The following is a 16,219-nucleotide window of genomic DNA, read 5'->3' as shown; positions in this document are numbered from 1 at the left end:
ACCAAAGAGCATTTGTTACATCAGGATCCAACCTGAGATGCTCTTCACAGTGAGGAATGCTGAAAGTGGCTATAAAAAGAACAATCGAAATAAGCAGTTTTCTTCCAAATTAACACGGTAACGTTACACAAAAACAAAAACAACAACCGAACAAAAGCAACTGCTGCATTGCAAAAAAAATAAAAATATATATATGACAAAAAAAATATTTTAATGCCAAACAGGGCTTATGACAAAACAGTTTTTAGAAATAATTTTATGGTAAAAAAAAAAAAAAAAGTTGTTGCAAAGTTGTTCCTTTGAAATAAATGTAAATGTAAAAACAAACATGCTGTTTTTGGTTGTATTTTACACAATTTTTGCTCTGCAAAATCTGCTCTCGAGGAGAGTTTAAACACTTAATAATCTGGAGAAAGAATTTCTCAGCAATTTTTATAGCAGGCCACAACTATTTGTCTTTGATTTTCTCTTACACATACACAACATGCAAGATCATGCATGCATAATCAACCATTTGAGTTCATCCAATATTTTTTTTTGACCAAGGAGTTTGTCTGAGCACGAGGTATTAGGTCAAAAGGTTGACAGCATGGGATTCAGAATACAGTGAGGGAGGGTATCAGTAACATGCTTTTCACCACATTAGGTTGGCAAGCATTAGATAACGTGGATGCCAAGACTGCCGACCTGAACCATCTAGACGAGGCAGCATCTCGCAGTTTGCCCTTGAGTAGTGATCTGGGGAGAGCAGTTCGCCGCAGGTTGCTTTCATTTACATAAGAAATCACTCACAATCCTTCACTATGACATCTGCCGAGCATAAGTGCAACAGGAGTAATGGAGTTGCAGTTATTGATTGGGTTACATGAACTTCTATGTAATAGCTATTCATTTGAAAAAGAGATAGCAGAGCTTGTGCAGAACAGTGTCGGCTGAATTATGATTGGCTTGGCAGGAAAAATGTTTTTATTTCAAACATTGTAACTCTATCCAGGAATAGGCTGCATGATTACTCAACACTATACTGTCACTCTGTAACTTACTATATATCCTTGACCTGCAAGACGTGGTTACCCCTGACAAGCCTCAGAGTATCTAACTGGTCAAGCCTCTTTTACTTTTACTGCTCTCTTACCCCTGTCCCTGCTGGCAGCTACTGTGTTGATAACATTGACATCCTCATGGAGGGGATTGAGAGTGAGCATAAGCACAATATTATTAGATGGTTCTGAAGGTGTAAAAACATTATGCACCAGTTTTGGAACTATATCACAGAAGGACTATGGTTTATTAGCTGAAGCTGAGGTATTTACAGTGACCAACTCCTTTAGTAGAGAAGTCAGTATTGAGAAAAGATTCTCAGTCTCACCATGTGCTCATTCTCCACCTGTTAATACACCTGCATGATAAATACAACACCTGTTAAAGGCTTGCTCACCTCTTTCACATGTGCAAGACACATTCTGTCCACCTTTGGTCTCTGCGCATATTAATGTGTGCTCACTGCACATTCCAAATGAGCAAAGGTCAATATCCACAGAGCAATCTTTCCCCTTGAACCCTGCAATGAAAACTGAGTTAACAATGGAGAAGGAGAATACAACCAAGCTCTGGGAAATAAGCAGTAAATGGCTGAATTCATAAAAGCGTAACACATGTTACGCAACACATATTTATGTGGCTGTGTGTTTTATTAGGTAAAGACACCTTTTCTTTTGGATTAATGGAGGTATTGATTTCCCCCCTGCAATCTACCTGCTATGCACTATGCTAATTGAGTGAATCATTGACAGGGACCCACCCCACCAAACTGATCCATATCACATTTATCTGCCCCACCAAATGCATGTCTGCATGTCACTGATAGATACCCGTGTCAATATCTATTGTTGTAAATAAAGCACAAGCAGATGGTGTGACTGATACTCATTATATGTGTTAGTACAAATAAAGATGGCTTAAAGGGAGAATCCTGAAATAGATTACTGTGTGTTCTTGATGAATCACATTGTTTAATCAGGTAATGTAAAAAAAAACAAGAAGACATTTGGCGTTTAATGGTTACTTTTGCAAAGGTTGTGAAGGTTCACTTCATGGAGTACAGGATTTTGGGGTTTTTAAGAGCAAAATGTAATAAATTTATGCTCATGCTAACCCTTCAAACCAGAAACCTCTAAACAGGAAAAATGTACCCATAACCCCGTCACATTAATCTGTGTGCAGTCGCTGTCTGCAAAGTAGGTCTCACTCGCTGGCAAACGAGTGAAATATTTCAAACATCACTTCTTAATGCAAATCCCTTTTATCAAAACTTGAATATAAAAACAGGACAGCAGTCATATTAGACTATATAGCTCCTGTCTCCACTTTCTTTACAGTGTAACCTGTATTCAGAGCAGTGTACGTTACATCAACACATCTATCTAGATGTTTGATGACCTTCCAACTACCCTTTTCTCATCATGTTATGTATTGCCTTGACTAGTTAATGGACAGCTATTGCCTCCAACAGAGTGTTTCAGAAGTGTTTAATAACCAATTGTGCATGCAATTCACTCTGAGGTTAATGTTGCATGAAGGAATGTCACATTTACAGTGTCACCATCTCCAAATGGGACTCCCTATTCTATTTGACAGCGACTAGTGGCTCAGACCAACTCTGTTCCAAAAAGAAAGACAGAGTGAAACTGTTTTCCACTTTATCTCTAAACATACAGGTGTAACAAGATATCCTACGATGAAGTGTGGAATTGAAGAAAAGTGATCATGTTCCCATGTTCAGTGGTTAATGATAACAGCCGTGGGTCGTAACTATTCTTTGGCCTGGAGGACTGCTGTTCATCAGCATATTTAATCATTTCTCATCAACGATATTCCGGTTGCTTCACTGAGCCGAAAAAACGGGAAATCATGCTCTTGGATTGAAGTCACAGAATTCAGTTTAATAAATGAAATGATTATGTATGATTATGAAAGCTGCATCTAATCCAAAGAGCCTTCTTTGTTGTTAGCAGGATGAATACAATACAGAATTCAGTGAAATTTGGTGTCAAGTTAGGTATATTTCCCTGGATTAATCAGCTTAGGTAATGTTTATTTGCACCAAAGCATATTTTCCAACATAATAAATGTTTGCTGAATTGTGTCTGGAGTGTTCTTTGTACATTTCACCTTACTTTTGTTAAATTTGGTACATAAATTATTTGGGTGGGCTACTGAAAAAGATGGAAAACAGAATATTATAACACTAAAATATTTTCCTGGCTTTGGTTCTAAACTTTGTGTACCTGTAGGCTTGAATAAAATGTCATACTTGCTGAATGTCCTATGCAGTTGTAACCAAATTTAGATAGAAGTCACCATGTACTGTAAGTCATGGTGACTTTGTGGTCACGAGTCTGAGTCAGTCGTGACAGGATTTAAGCCATAACTAATTAGCATGATTATCAATCATGATGTGTGTTTTGATGCAGACTGAACTAAAAATGTGTATTTTCTACCACTAAAGCAACAAATTTGGAGAAGTGTGCACCCTTGGCTTAAGTATCTGAGAGTTGTTTGCAGTATATTTCTTTTAAAAGTGTCCTTAATAAAACTGGACAACTCAGACATACTGTACTGAATTGCTAACAGTGGCAGGAATTGGTCTGAACACAAGATTGGAAAATAGTGATGTGTTTTTCATTTTTGTGAAAGGATAAGCCAACAAATCTGATGGACCATTAATCTAATTGAATTTCTGAAAAGATAAAGTGATCAAAAACACCTGTCTATAAATCTGTCAATGAAACCAAAACAGTAATGGAAGTTTTACCGACACATCTGTGTTCTGTTTTTGCCCAAATCTAATTTAAGCAAAAAGCAGAAAAACAATAAGAACAGATTATTTACAGGGATGCATTTGGTGCATCCATAATGTCATAAAAACGCACCATGTAACAGGTGCTGTACATGTTTCAGGGTAGTAAATGTTTTAATGACTTCACCTACATTTGTGTTGATTTATTGTGCAGTAAACTAGGTATATTCGGCTGAGGGAAAGAGACACGGCAGTGATATTGTTTCACTACATCAAATTGAAACAATGAATATATAAGTGGAGAGTTTCAAAAGAATAAAAAAGCAAAATATCCAGCATAACCTGTGCAGTTCTCTTGCCTTTGCAGAATATATTAAGAAAATTTACCAAAACAGACCCATTACTCAGTGCCAGAGTGCTGCACCCTGTAAACACCTATGCTTTGTGGATTTTATTTTTTCAAATATTTGACTGTAATCCTGTTCTGTGGATTGGGCTGTTTACTATTGAATGTGACATTGGACTTGTAATGCCAAGTGGTTTGGCTGCAGCATTCTGACTTGTGCAATCAAGTAGTGATTAAGTATTTTATTACTGGAGGGCATAGTAAAATCAGCCGCACACTGAGTAACACATCACCACCCTCTATTAAAGACTGATTATGGATCTTTTTTTCTGGAACATGTGTTATAAAATGTCAAACATACAGAAATATGTAAAACATGGTGTCACAATGAAAACTGAATCTAAGTTTAATTAGAGATGTCATGTTTACATGCATTAGTGCAATAGAAAACAGTGTTGTATCCTTTACATGTCCACTGATGTTGATTTAAACCTTGATCTTGAAAAATAAAATGTGAAAATCTAATTATTTATTAAACCTAACCCATAATAAAGATTTATTACTTCTATTTGCTCGTGTAGAGCCTTTTTAGATTCTAATTTTAACGGGTTTCTAGCCTGCATTCAAACTTTCAAAAGACCAGGGTAACTGATAATTCCTGTCTTTGCTATCTTTGGAAGCACATCTTGAACAAAGCTTGAAAAATGATCAAAGTAAACAAACAAGTTTGCATGTAAATGTATGAGAAATAATCTTTTCATATATTCCCAAGGTGCAGTTCAAAGAAAATTAATAGCGTGATATTTTTGTAAACATGCTCAATAATACACAAGTACTTGGTACTTACCAAGAGGACAATGACAAATGTAGTCATTTATCAGATCCATACACGAGCCTCCATTTAGACATGGCTGCGACCAGCAATCATTTACATTCTCAGAGCAGGTCCTTCCTGCAGGATAAAGCAAGAGAAACAAATACACTGTTTAATGTCACAGGAAAATAGTTTAATATATATTTCAACTAATACATTTTGCTGTCTCTGTGGGCATTTAATAATTATTGGAAGTTGTGAAGCTGTAATATGTGAATAATAGTTCTAACCACAACAACACTCAGAACAGAAGCAGTGCAAATTTCTGTTTATAGTCTCAACAATGAGCAACACCTGCTTTATTGAAGACAGGATTTTATTTTATGAGGCAGCTGATTACCTCTAATTCTACTGGCTCAAAATGTGATTGAATGATTATGTGTTCAAGATGTTGCAGCTTGTATGTATGCCCCAATATAACCTCAATTTTAGTATCCTCTGGGCAAGAGTTAGACATTGAAACGATTTAAGATTTTACTGACAAATTTAAAGCTCCAATAGGTCTGGCCTCTGGCAGTATTTCAGACCTCTTAGTTCTCTATGAGCCAGAGAGCTCATAGAGAACTAACCATCTTACATCCTCAGGCACTGCTCTTCTATCTGTACTTCTGCCTACACCAAAGGTAATTGTACATTTGCCATCATGACCCCATACACTGGCAAGTGCTCTGTTAATCATGTCCTTTAAGATACTGACATAATTAAGGTAGCTGCTGACTGTACCTCCAGTCTAAATGCTGTAAGTCACACTTTGTACGACACACTCACAGTGATACTGAGCTATATCATCATGCCAGTAAGTGTTAACAAATTACTACTTATTACATTACTGCACCATTGTTCAATTTAGACATTTTTATCACACACGACTATTTTAAACGTACATTTTTGTATTGAAGTTTAATTATTGACATTGAACATTTACATTGATCATAGATACAACATTAGTTACACCGATTGTAACAGGTAACTTTAACTGAGTCAATTTAGCCCTAAAAACATCTGGTAAACATGGGAGAGGTGTTATATAATTATCACAAGAAACTGGTGTTTTAACTACTGTGATATATGAATTCATACCTTAAAGCAACACGCTTTTGCATGCGCTTAAGTTCTAAATAATCCCTCATTAAAAGTGAATCATATTTATACTACATTCAATATTGCAAGGAAACAAATACACTATTTTTATCCTGTTCTAATGCATAATGATTTACACGGGCAGCCACCTTCCCGATGCTATCAAACAGCATTGTGACAATTAAGAAACTGTTTTTTATTCATATGTCTATATAAACACTAAAACCTGCTTTAAAATTTGATATTCCTGGGGCTCAACATACTAATGGCTGTAAATGGGCTCACATTCACATCAGATGGTCTCATACCCTCAAACCCTTTGGGGCAGTGGCACCGATAATCACTGATTAGGTCCACACAGGTGGCTCCGCTTGCACAGGGGAAGCTGTTGCACTCATTTGTTTCCAGTTCACAGAGCGACCCTTCAAATCCGAGCATGCAGCGGCAGGTGAAGTTATACTGCTGGTCCAGGCAAACACCATGTTCAGAGCAGTGATGGCCAACACAGTAATCAATGTCCTCCTCACAGTAGATGCCTGTGTATCCTCTGGGACAAAGGCAGCTACCAACACATTAAAGAGAATTTCTTAATAATGTAGAGAGTAAGAGAAATTCTTTCAACCCCCAAGGAAAGGAACAGTAAATGTCACAGCTTTTACAATCATTGACACTCCGATGCCTGAATGGCCTGAAGACAATCAAGAATTGAACACCCACCTGTAACCATCAATCTCATCCACACAAGTGGCTCCATTCTGACACCAATGTCGAACACAACTGTTGACATTTATGCGGCAGTTCTGACCAGACCAACCAGGTGCACAGATACAGGTATAGCTACTAGGATTATTCAGCACACATCGTCCTCCGTTGGCACATGGCTGTTGATAGAAGATAGAGCTGTTAGATACACGTCGTGGAATAAGAGGCTTCATGCAGAAAAATGAAATCATTTAATCTTGCCTGATAATATCTTAGACTGGGCTGGGCCCATTCTGTTAAAAAATATAACCATTATTTTACAATGCAACCCCTCATCCAGCCTTGCTTCTGGCTGCCTTAGACTGTGCTTCATTACAGCCACATGACACACTCATGAATACTGATTCATGCTTTATACTTGGTTCACTCAGTATTCCATGTAGCATCTACATCATGCCTTACAAGACAAGATCAATGGTCATTGAGGGCTAAACCTCCCAAGTGTTCTGCGTGGCAAAACAAATATGCCTGCTCGCTGGTACATGTGTATATATATAGCAGAGTGGAAACAAAGGGACAGAGGAAGAGCTGGCTTGTGCGACAGTGTATAATGCAGACATCATGGCATTTTTGTAAGGGGGCCAACATAAGCCTTTCTCCACAGTGAGTGATCATCTCCATCTGTCATCTCAAGAAGCTCCTCCGTTCAGGTTTGGTTGCTTTTTTTTTTTTAAACCCAGAGGGTTGATTCATCTACATGTGAAGGAACAAACACACACATTCAAAAATACAAACATTCAGGGAAATATTCAGTAGCACTCATCTGCATCAGTTGGCAGCGGCCTTTTCAGTCCTGTAAATGCGTTCCCCATGCGCATGCCAAGAGCAAAAACCCTGACAAACAATCACACACTTTCAGCTTTGTCTTCCTCCACCGTGACTGCTTAAAAATTTGGATGATGTGCAAACACATTCAAACTTGAAAAAACATAAAAAGACATAAAAAATGTGCTTCAGTGATTTTAAATATGCAGCGGACAGCATGCTGTGAATTCTGTGAGCATACTGTGAATATATATTCCAACACTATAGTCACACTATAGTCACTAATGAGGTGTTTTTGTACTTACAGTCAGGTTATTGGTTAGAATCTGTTACTTAACTAAAATTATTGGTTCTTTTACGTGTCAGATGTATCAATAAAAGTCATACGAAAGCAGTGAATTCCTTCATTAGTCAAGAATTTCATACAGCTTCCTACACAGACAAACCAACATAGCTGAGGTTATGGATTATCACATTTGCTGTCAATCTTCCTGCAGGACATATATGCTTATTTTTATCCCTGTGTAGAACAAAGGATTATCCCACATATTATAAATAAGACACTGAATTAATATTTAATATCTTCTCACCTATGTACTCAATGTTCTAATTCAGCTTGTGGTGACAGTTTGCACATCTTTTGCAGGTTATATGAATAACTGTGAATTACATAACATATAAAAGTTAAACGAAGAGCAGACAGTGCTTTCTGCAACTTCTCATACCAAAGTGTTGATCACAGTGTACAATCAGCTCAATTAAATGTCAGTGTTGTGTTGAGTTCTGTGTTCTTACATAACAAAAATGGCAGATCAAAATATGGAAAATCACATAAAACGTCCTCTGTTTTGGTTCCCCCACTGTTGGGATAATGTTGCTGAACTGCTGTCGAGCATGCATAGAAATTGTTTAATTGCTCCAAGAGAAATAAACAAGACGATAAGGAGCCATTTAATCATGTAGAAGACCAAAGAGAGGTACTCTAACGTGGAGAAAGAACAACCCATGAGAGAAAATAGTATATTAAATTGCTTTTACCCACTTGAAGGTTTTGAGGACAGGGTACACGGCAGACATAGTCAAGAGCATCTGGGAGATCCAAACACTGAGTCCTTGGTGGACATGTGTTGTTGGGTAGAGCACAAGCATCTATATCAACTTCACAATTCTTTCCCAGAAATCCTGAAAGAAAAGATTCATTAGAGTTAATGTATTTTTTTTCTTAAGGGCCACGAGCACCTGGCCTTGTGTTTGACTAGAGCCTCAATGCATTTTTTAATATAAGTTTAAATTTTCAAACTTTTGTTTACATTTATCGTTGATTCTTTTCCCCCTGTTTATTCATCTAATCCCTCTTCTGATTTTAATACTTATCTATGACCATTACCAGATTTGTGGACGACAAATGGTTAGTAATACACCAAACACTTGCTATAAAGAACTTATTAAAGTGGTGTACAGTAATTGAAAATAACATCTGATTTGTTCCCAGATATGATGCATTCAGAATAACCAACAGTTGGATGGACTATGAACTAAAATTATTAATTATGTAAGCTTTAGGAGAGCGAGGACTGTCCACTAGTTTGGCTTTGCACACTACTGTTGTTGAGGGAACATGTATTATTGAGTTGGTACAATATAATATATTCAGTGGCAGGTAGGGCTTTGGGAGAAAAAAAAATAGTCATAGGCCAGCAACTTATAATTCCACCCATGTCTCAAGACTTTGCCTAGTACTGTAGTCCAGCTCTCAGTTGACTATTTTCTTACACTGCAGAACTCACTTCACCATGAGAAGATGCGGCAGATGAGGCATATGAGCGGAAGAGGCTTAGGTTTACTGAGATAACAGATGAGATTTAGCTGCAAGGCTGGAAAGCCAGGGTACGCCCTGTGGAATTTCGTTACCATGGATCTGTGGCCACATCTAGTACCAGTTTACTCAGGGAGTTAGGGATTCATGATCAGGGATTATGGCAGGCAGCAAAGACAGCTTCAGAGGCAGCTGAAAAGTGCAACCGATGGCTCTGGCTGAAAAGAAAAGGCACCAGCTTGTGTGCAAATGATGGATATCGATGTCATGTTTAAGATAGGAGATACAGTAATATCAGTGTCAAGTCAATGTTTAAATAACACTGCATACTCACTCTATAATCAATCATTAAAAGCTTTTTAGCATCCACTATATAAATAGAAAATTAAATTATCAAATAGGCCTACAGTTATCATTAATAGTAAAGCAAATGTATATATGTGTACATGTTCCTAAATATACTGACAGGCCAGCGTGGATGGATACAGTTCTGATCTGTGCTCTGAGCAGGTGTAACGTGGGCGGTAACGATAACTGTTGAGCCTACTGGGGGTGTCGTGGGTCTAATTCAACTTGACATCTGTGATGGGAGGCTCCCACTCGATAACCCCACTGACATAGCCATCAGCCCACCCCCTCATTCCTCTAACGTCACAGCAAGATATCCACATAGACGATGCCTAAAAAGCACAAGGGAGAGTCACATCAGATCTGATGCACTGTAAAATGAGCATCACGAAAGAAAAAAATGCACTATTATTATATAAATGGTGACATTTAAAATAACATTTTTGCATGGCTGAACTGGCTTTTTTTCTTAAATTGCTAATCAAACAATAAACTTGAGGATCACCATTAGGATTAAGTGACATCTGATGTAATTGTGAATTGTTTTCTCCAACTTAGTAAAGTTTCTTTTTCCGTTTCTAATAAAGCAGGATTAAGCTTAAAAGATTTAAAGTCAGATGCTGTCATAGCTTTTTCATTACCAGCACTTTAAACACATGGTTTTTATGTCATAATTTCATTGTTAATTACTATTCTGAAAGTTTGGATTCAAACCTGCTGGCCTTTAAAAAAGTTCCTAAGTTCTCCTTGTCTGAAAAAGATTCCTCAGGTTTTCTCCCTAAGTTCAAAGACATGCCAGTTAAGTGAACTGGAAACACTAAATTCCCTGTAGGTATGACTTTGTTTTTCTGTCTGTGCGTTAGCCCTGAGACCGACTGGCAACCTGTCCAGGGTTTGCCCCATGTCTCTCCCAATGCATGCTGGAATCTCCAGAGTCTGCAGCACCCCAACAACTATGAACTGGATAAGCGGTATAGAAAATGGATGGATGGATGGATGGATGGATGACCACTTCAAGCTATCTTTTAAACTATGATGAGTTGCACCTTAATTCGTAATTCATCAGTTGATGAAAACACAATGCCACCTCTGAATGTCACCTTAAACAGTGACTCTAATGTACCTTGCTTCAACAACTGATGAGGCGAACAGATTCTGTGACCCATGTGTCATTTACACTAATGTCGTCCTTCAATGTTTAATTGAACAAGAGTGTACAAACACAATGTTTCATAGTCTGATACATTTGCTAAAAATAACTGTGGCATATTCTTGTGAGAAAAACATCACCTGGCCATAAAGATGCTCTGCCCACTGTGTCTTTGGTCTGTACGGGCAGAAACATGTTCCAGTAAATCTGGCAGCAGTTGCCAGACACGATAACCCTGCCAACATCATGACGCTTCCGTGAGTGGCTCATCAGTTTATATTCAGTGAATGTAAATTCAAGCTCAGCCCGTCAGGCACAATAAGCAATTACAGGAAAATTTTATTAATGACAGTTTCATAATATGATATTATGAAACTCTCATTAATATATTTGCACAATTTGGTTGCATTATTGAGCTTTGGCAATGAGCTTGGTGATTTTTCTCAGCTATCATTCACAGCCCAAAGCTGTAAAGTGATACTGTGAACATTGTGACAAAGACCCTGGCTGTGCCTTGTTGCCTCTATACTGCACAATGGTGCATGTTGTGATCAGTAGTGAGCTGAGAAGAAGCCTTTTCTTAACTTTTAATTTTATCTCATCTGAGTGCTTTATTCAAAGGAACAGTATGTAGGATTTCTGATTGCAACTGCCTCGTGTCACCCTTTACTGTGTTTAGTTTGTGTATTCTGGGCTACTGTTCAGGTAACAAAAAACAAAACAAAACAATTTTCCGTTGATTAACTAACACAGTAATGCATATTTTATTTCCAATAATATTCTGTAAATACAGTGCCCTAAATCTTACACACGGAACCTTACAAACATATTGCCATAGTAGTAAAGCAAAATAAAACAGAATAGAAAATATTTTTTAGTAAAGTCAATAAATATCACTCGTGAAGAATTAAATCATGCTGTCCTCTCTAGCCTAACTTCCTCAGGCAGGATATGTCACAGTCAGGGGTCCCTGCTGGCAAAAGCTAATCACCTTTGGTTTTCAGAGAACATTGAGAAGGCCAGAGGGGCCCTGGCTGGGAATCGTAGGCCACATTCACTGCATACAAGTTTAAATGGTCTGCAGTACTGCCTGCTACCACAGCTAATACAGCTAACATCATGACACTGAAATGTTAATAAAGCACTAGTCCTGGCCATAGCCCAACGTACCTGTAGGACATTGGCACTCGTAGTGTCCTAGGAAGTCAAAGCATGTGCCATTGTGCTGACAGGGGTTGGAGTCACATTCACTGATCTCAGTCTCACAGTTCGCTCCTGAGGATAGATGTAAAAAAACAAAACAAAACAAAAAAACAGTTCTTCACATTGAGCTCATTGTGAGTTATAACATATTGCATATTCCATTACTATTATATTGCATGTTTTTGGCAAACAGACTTTTTCTCATATAAATGGAAGATCCCCAAAAAATTGTTCTCATATTCAGTAAAAGAACAGCCTTACCATCTGAATCATTGTAAACAAATGTTGGTGGCCTAATTCTAATTGTTTCAGTGCAGACAGAAGCCAATTAGCTTAGTCTGGTTCTGTCCAAACCACACAGATGAATCTTTCTAACGATAAAGATTAGTAATTAACATGTACAATTGTAAAAACAGCAGGACATGGTTTAGCATGTGGACATTAGCTGGGAGTCTATCACTATGGAGCTGCTAGGAAGCTGTTGGAAGGCAGATTGTTTGAAATCTTTGGACAGAGCGAGGCTAGACATCTCCCCAGCTTCCAGTCTTTATGCTAAGCTAAGATAATTGAGCTTCACATTCAGTGTACAGATATGAGATTTAATAAGATTATAAGATGCTGCAGAGGTCAGGTGCTGATCCCCTGGAAACACAAAGAGAGATGTTAGAGAAAATGCACCCATAGTTGGACAGGCTCACTTCCTTGTTAAGAGAATGGACACTTAATAACTCCATCCAGGCTGAAAAGAGCAGATGAGGCGGGGGATGTGGATTGGTTCATAGAAGATTTGTTTGGTGCTCAGCTGCCTCAGCAGCTGCTAGTTCTACCGCTGTGGTTGGGGGTGGGTGTCTTCCAGCACAGGTTATTAATTTAAAATGTCCTATCATCAATAACAGAGCAGCAATGACATGTAGTGAAAGTCCCTTCTTGACAGCGGCACCCTCATGCTACAGCACAAACACTATGATTGATAACATCTGCACAGTAGTTGCTACAGGTCATTATATACAAAATATGCCATGCTGTGCGGCAGGAAATTACACAAATGTGTCCTACTAAAATCTAAGAACACACTCATCTATGACTGTAAATAAAAACAATTGAGTTTTATATTATTACTATTAACAATGTAGTATTTCAGCTTTGCAATTATTATTATTAATTGCTACTTCACTGTAACATCATTAGCTAAACGTCTATGCACATTTAAAATAAATGTTTGCATCATGCATGTTATGTGTCTTGACACACATTACAGTTTTTGTGGATCTTAGAGTGCACAGAGAACACACTACACATCTGCTGTGCAGCGCAGGGCTGCTGGGAGTGGAGGAATCCTCTGGTCCAATATGCACTGATGGATTGTCTGTTTGACCATAATATCTGTGGTGGGATGGATGGATGTGACCACTTCAAACTATCTTTTAAACTATGACGAGTTGCACCTTAATTGTAATCATCAGTATGAAAAACACAATGCCACTCGGAATGTCACCTTAAACAGTGACTCTAATGTGCCTTGCTTCAACAACTGATGAGGCGAACAGATTCTGTGACCCATGTGTCATTACACTAAGTTGTCCTTCAATGTTTAATGAACAAGAGTGTACAAACACAATGTTTCATAGTCTGATACATTTGCTAAAATAACAGTGCATATTCTTGTGAGAAAAACATCACCTGGCCATAAAGAGCTCTGCCCACTGTGTCTTTGGTTGTACGGGCAGAAACATGTTCCAGTAAATCTGGCAGCAGTTGCCAGACACGATAACCCTGCCAACACATGACGCTTCCGTGAGTGGCTCATCAGTTTATATTCAGTGAATGAAATTCAAGCTCAGCCCGTCAGGCACAAAGCAATTACAGGAAAATTTTATTAATGACAGTTTCATAATATGATATTATGAAACTCTCATAATATATTTGCACAATTTGGTTGCATTATGAGCTTTGGCAATGAGCTTGGTGATTTTCTCTCAGCTATCATTCACAGCCCAAAGCTGTAAAGTGATCGTGCAATGTGACAAAGACCCTGGCTGTGCCTTGTTGCCTCTATAACTGCACAATAGTGCAGTTGTGATCAGTAGTGAGCTGAGAAGAAGCTTTTCTTAACTTTGCTTTTATTCAAAGGACCAGTAGTAGGATTTCTGATTGCAACTGCCTCGTGTCCACCCTTTACTGTGTTAGTTTGTGTATTCGGGGCTACTGTTCAGGTAACAAAAAACAAAACAAACAATTTTTCGTTGATTAACTAACACAGTAAGCATATTTTATTTCCAATAATATTCTGTAAATACGGTGCCCTAAATCTTACACACGAACCTTAAACATATTGCCATAGTAGTAAAGCAAAATAAAACAGAATAGAAAATATTTTTTAGTAAAGTCAATAAATATCACTCGTGAAGAATTAAATCATGCTGCCTCTCTCTAGCCAACTTCCTCAGGCAGGATATGTCACAGTCAGGGGTCCCTGCTGGCAAAAGCTAATCACCTTTGGTTTTCACAGTACATTGAGAAGGCCAGAGGGGCCTGGCTGGGAATCTTAGGCCACATTCACTGCATACAAGTTTAAATGGTCTGCAGCACTGTCTGACCCACGCTAATACAGCTAACATCATGACACTGAAAGTTTAATAAAGCACAGAGTCCTGGCCATAGCCCAACGTACTGTAGGACATTGGCACTCGTAGTGTCCTAGGAAGTCAAAGCATGTGCCATTGTGCTGACAGGGGTTGGAGTCACATTCACTGATCTCAGTCTCACAGTTCGCTCCTAGAGATAGATGTAAAAAAAAACAAACAAACAAAAACACATTCTTCACATTGGAGCTCATTGTGAGTTATAACATATTGCATATTCCATTACTATTATATTGCATGTTTTTGGCAAACAGACTTTTTCTCATATAAATGGAAGATCCCAAAAAATTGTTCTCATATTCAGTAAAAGAACAGCCTCACCATCTGAATCATTGTAAACAAATGGTGGTGGCCTAATTCTAATTGTTTCAGTGCAGACAGAAGCCAATTAGCTTAGTCTGGTTCTGTCCAAACCACACAGATGAATCTTTCTAACGATAAAGATTAGTAATTAACATGTACAATTGTAAAAACGGCAGGACATGGTTTAGCATGTGGACATAGCTGGGAGTCTATCAATGGAGCTGCTAGGAAGCTGTTGGAAGGCAGATTGTTTTAAATCTTTGGACAGAGCCAGGCTAGACATCTCCCCAGCTTCCAGTCTTTATGCTAAGCTAAGATAATTGAGCTTCATATTTAGTGTACAGATATGAGATTTAATAAGATTATAAGATGCTGCAGAGGTCAGGTGCTGATCCCCTGGAAACACAAGGAGATGTTAGAGAAAATGCACCCATATGTGGACAGGCTCACTTCCTTGTTAAGAGAATGGACACTTAATAACTCCATCCAGGCTGAAAAGAGCAGATGAGGCGGGGATGTGGATTGGTTCATAGAAGATTTGTTTGGTGCTCAGCTGCCTCAGCAGCTGCTAGTTCTACCGCTGTGGTTGGGGTGGTGTCTTCCAGCACAGGTTTATTATTTAAAATGTCCTATCACAATAACAGAGCAGCAATGACATGTAGTGAAAGTCCCTTCTTGACAGCGGCACCCTCATGCACAGCACAAACACTATGATTGATAACATCTGCACAGTAGTTGCTACAGGTCATATATACAAAATATGCCATGCTTGTCGGCAGGAAATTACACAAATGTGTCCTACTAAAATCTAAGAACACACTCATCTATGACTGTAAAATAAAACAATTGAGTTTTAATTAATTAAATTAAAAACAATGTAGTATTTCAGCTTTGTAATTATATTATAATTATATATCTTAAAAGGGTCAGTTCAGGGTCAAGGACAAGGGTGTCACCCCTGTACAGGTTGTAACCAGAGGCAAATGTATTTTGTGACTTGGGGGCATACAAATAACATTTGATTTGATTTGTAGATTTGATTTGATTTGATTGTGATTTGATTTGAGTTCACCATATAAGAAAAGAACTTTTATAATAAATATATATAATAAATAAATTATAAGCAGCAGT

At 38.1% G+C, this 16,219-nt stretch overlaps 1 protein-coding gene across 1 annotated transcript in view; it reads right to left on the bottom strand.

The window, feature by feature from the left end:
* Window positions 1-634: 634 nt before the first annotated feature.
* LOC113745709 (fibropellin-1-like) overlaps window positions 635-16,219 on the bottom strand; it is a 23,378-nt gene continuing 7,793 nt past the window's right edge. The window contains exons 5-12 of the mRNA XM_027278505.1: window positions 14,811-14,918; window positions 12,111-12,215; window positions 8,669-8,808; window positions 6,817-6,980; window positions 6,408-6,661; window positions 4,993-5,097; window positions 1,439-1,561; window positions 635-738 (exon numbers count right to left, since the gene is read on the bottom strand). Coding sequence (XP_027134306.1) covers window positions 635-738; window positions 1,439-1,561; window positions 4,993-5,097; window positions 6,408-6,661; window positions 6,817-6,980; window positions 8,669-8,808; window positions 12,111-12,215; window positions 14,811-14,918 — 1,103 coding nt within the window. The remainder of the gene's footprint in view (window positions 739-1,438; window positions 1,562-4,992; window positions 5,098-6,407; window positions 6,662-6,816; window positions 6,981-8,668; window positions 8,809-12,110; window positions 12,216-14,810; window positions 14,919-16,219) is intronic.

This window comes from Larimichthys crocea, chromosome III (assembly GCF_000972845.2).
Source record: "Larimichthys crocea isolate SSNF chromosome III, L_crocea_2.0, whole genome shotgun sequence".
Taxonomy (NCBI): Eukaryota; Metazoa; Chordata; class Actinopteri; family Sciaenidae; genus Larimichthys; species Larimichthys crocea.
The sequence above is the reverse complement of the archived record's forward strand: the minus strand, read 5'-3'. Positions and strand labels throughout refer to the sequence as shown.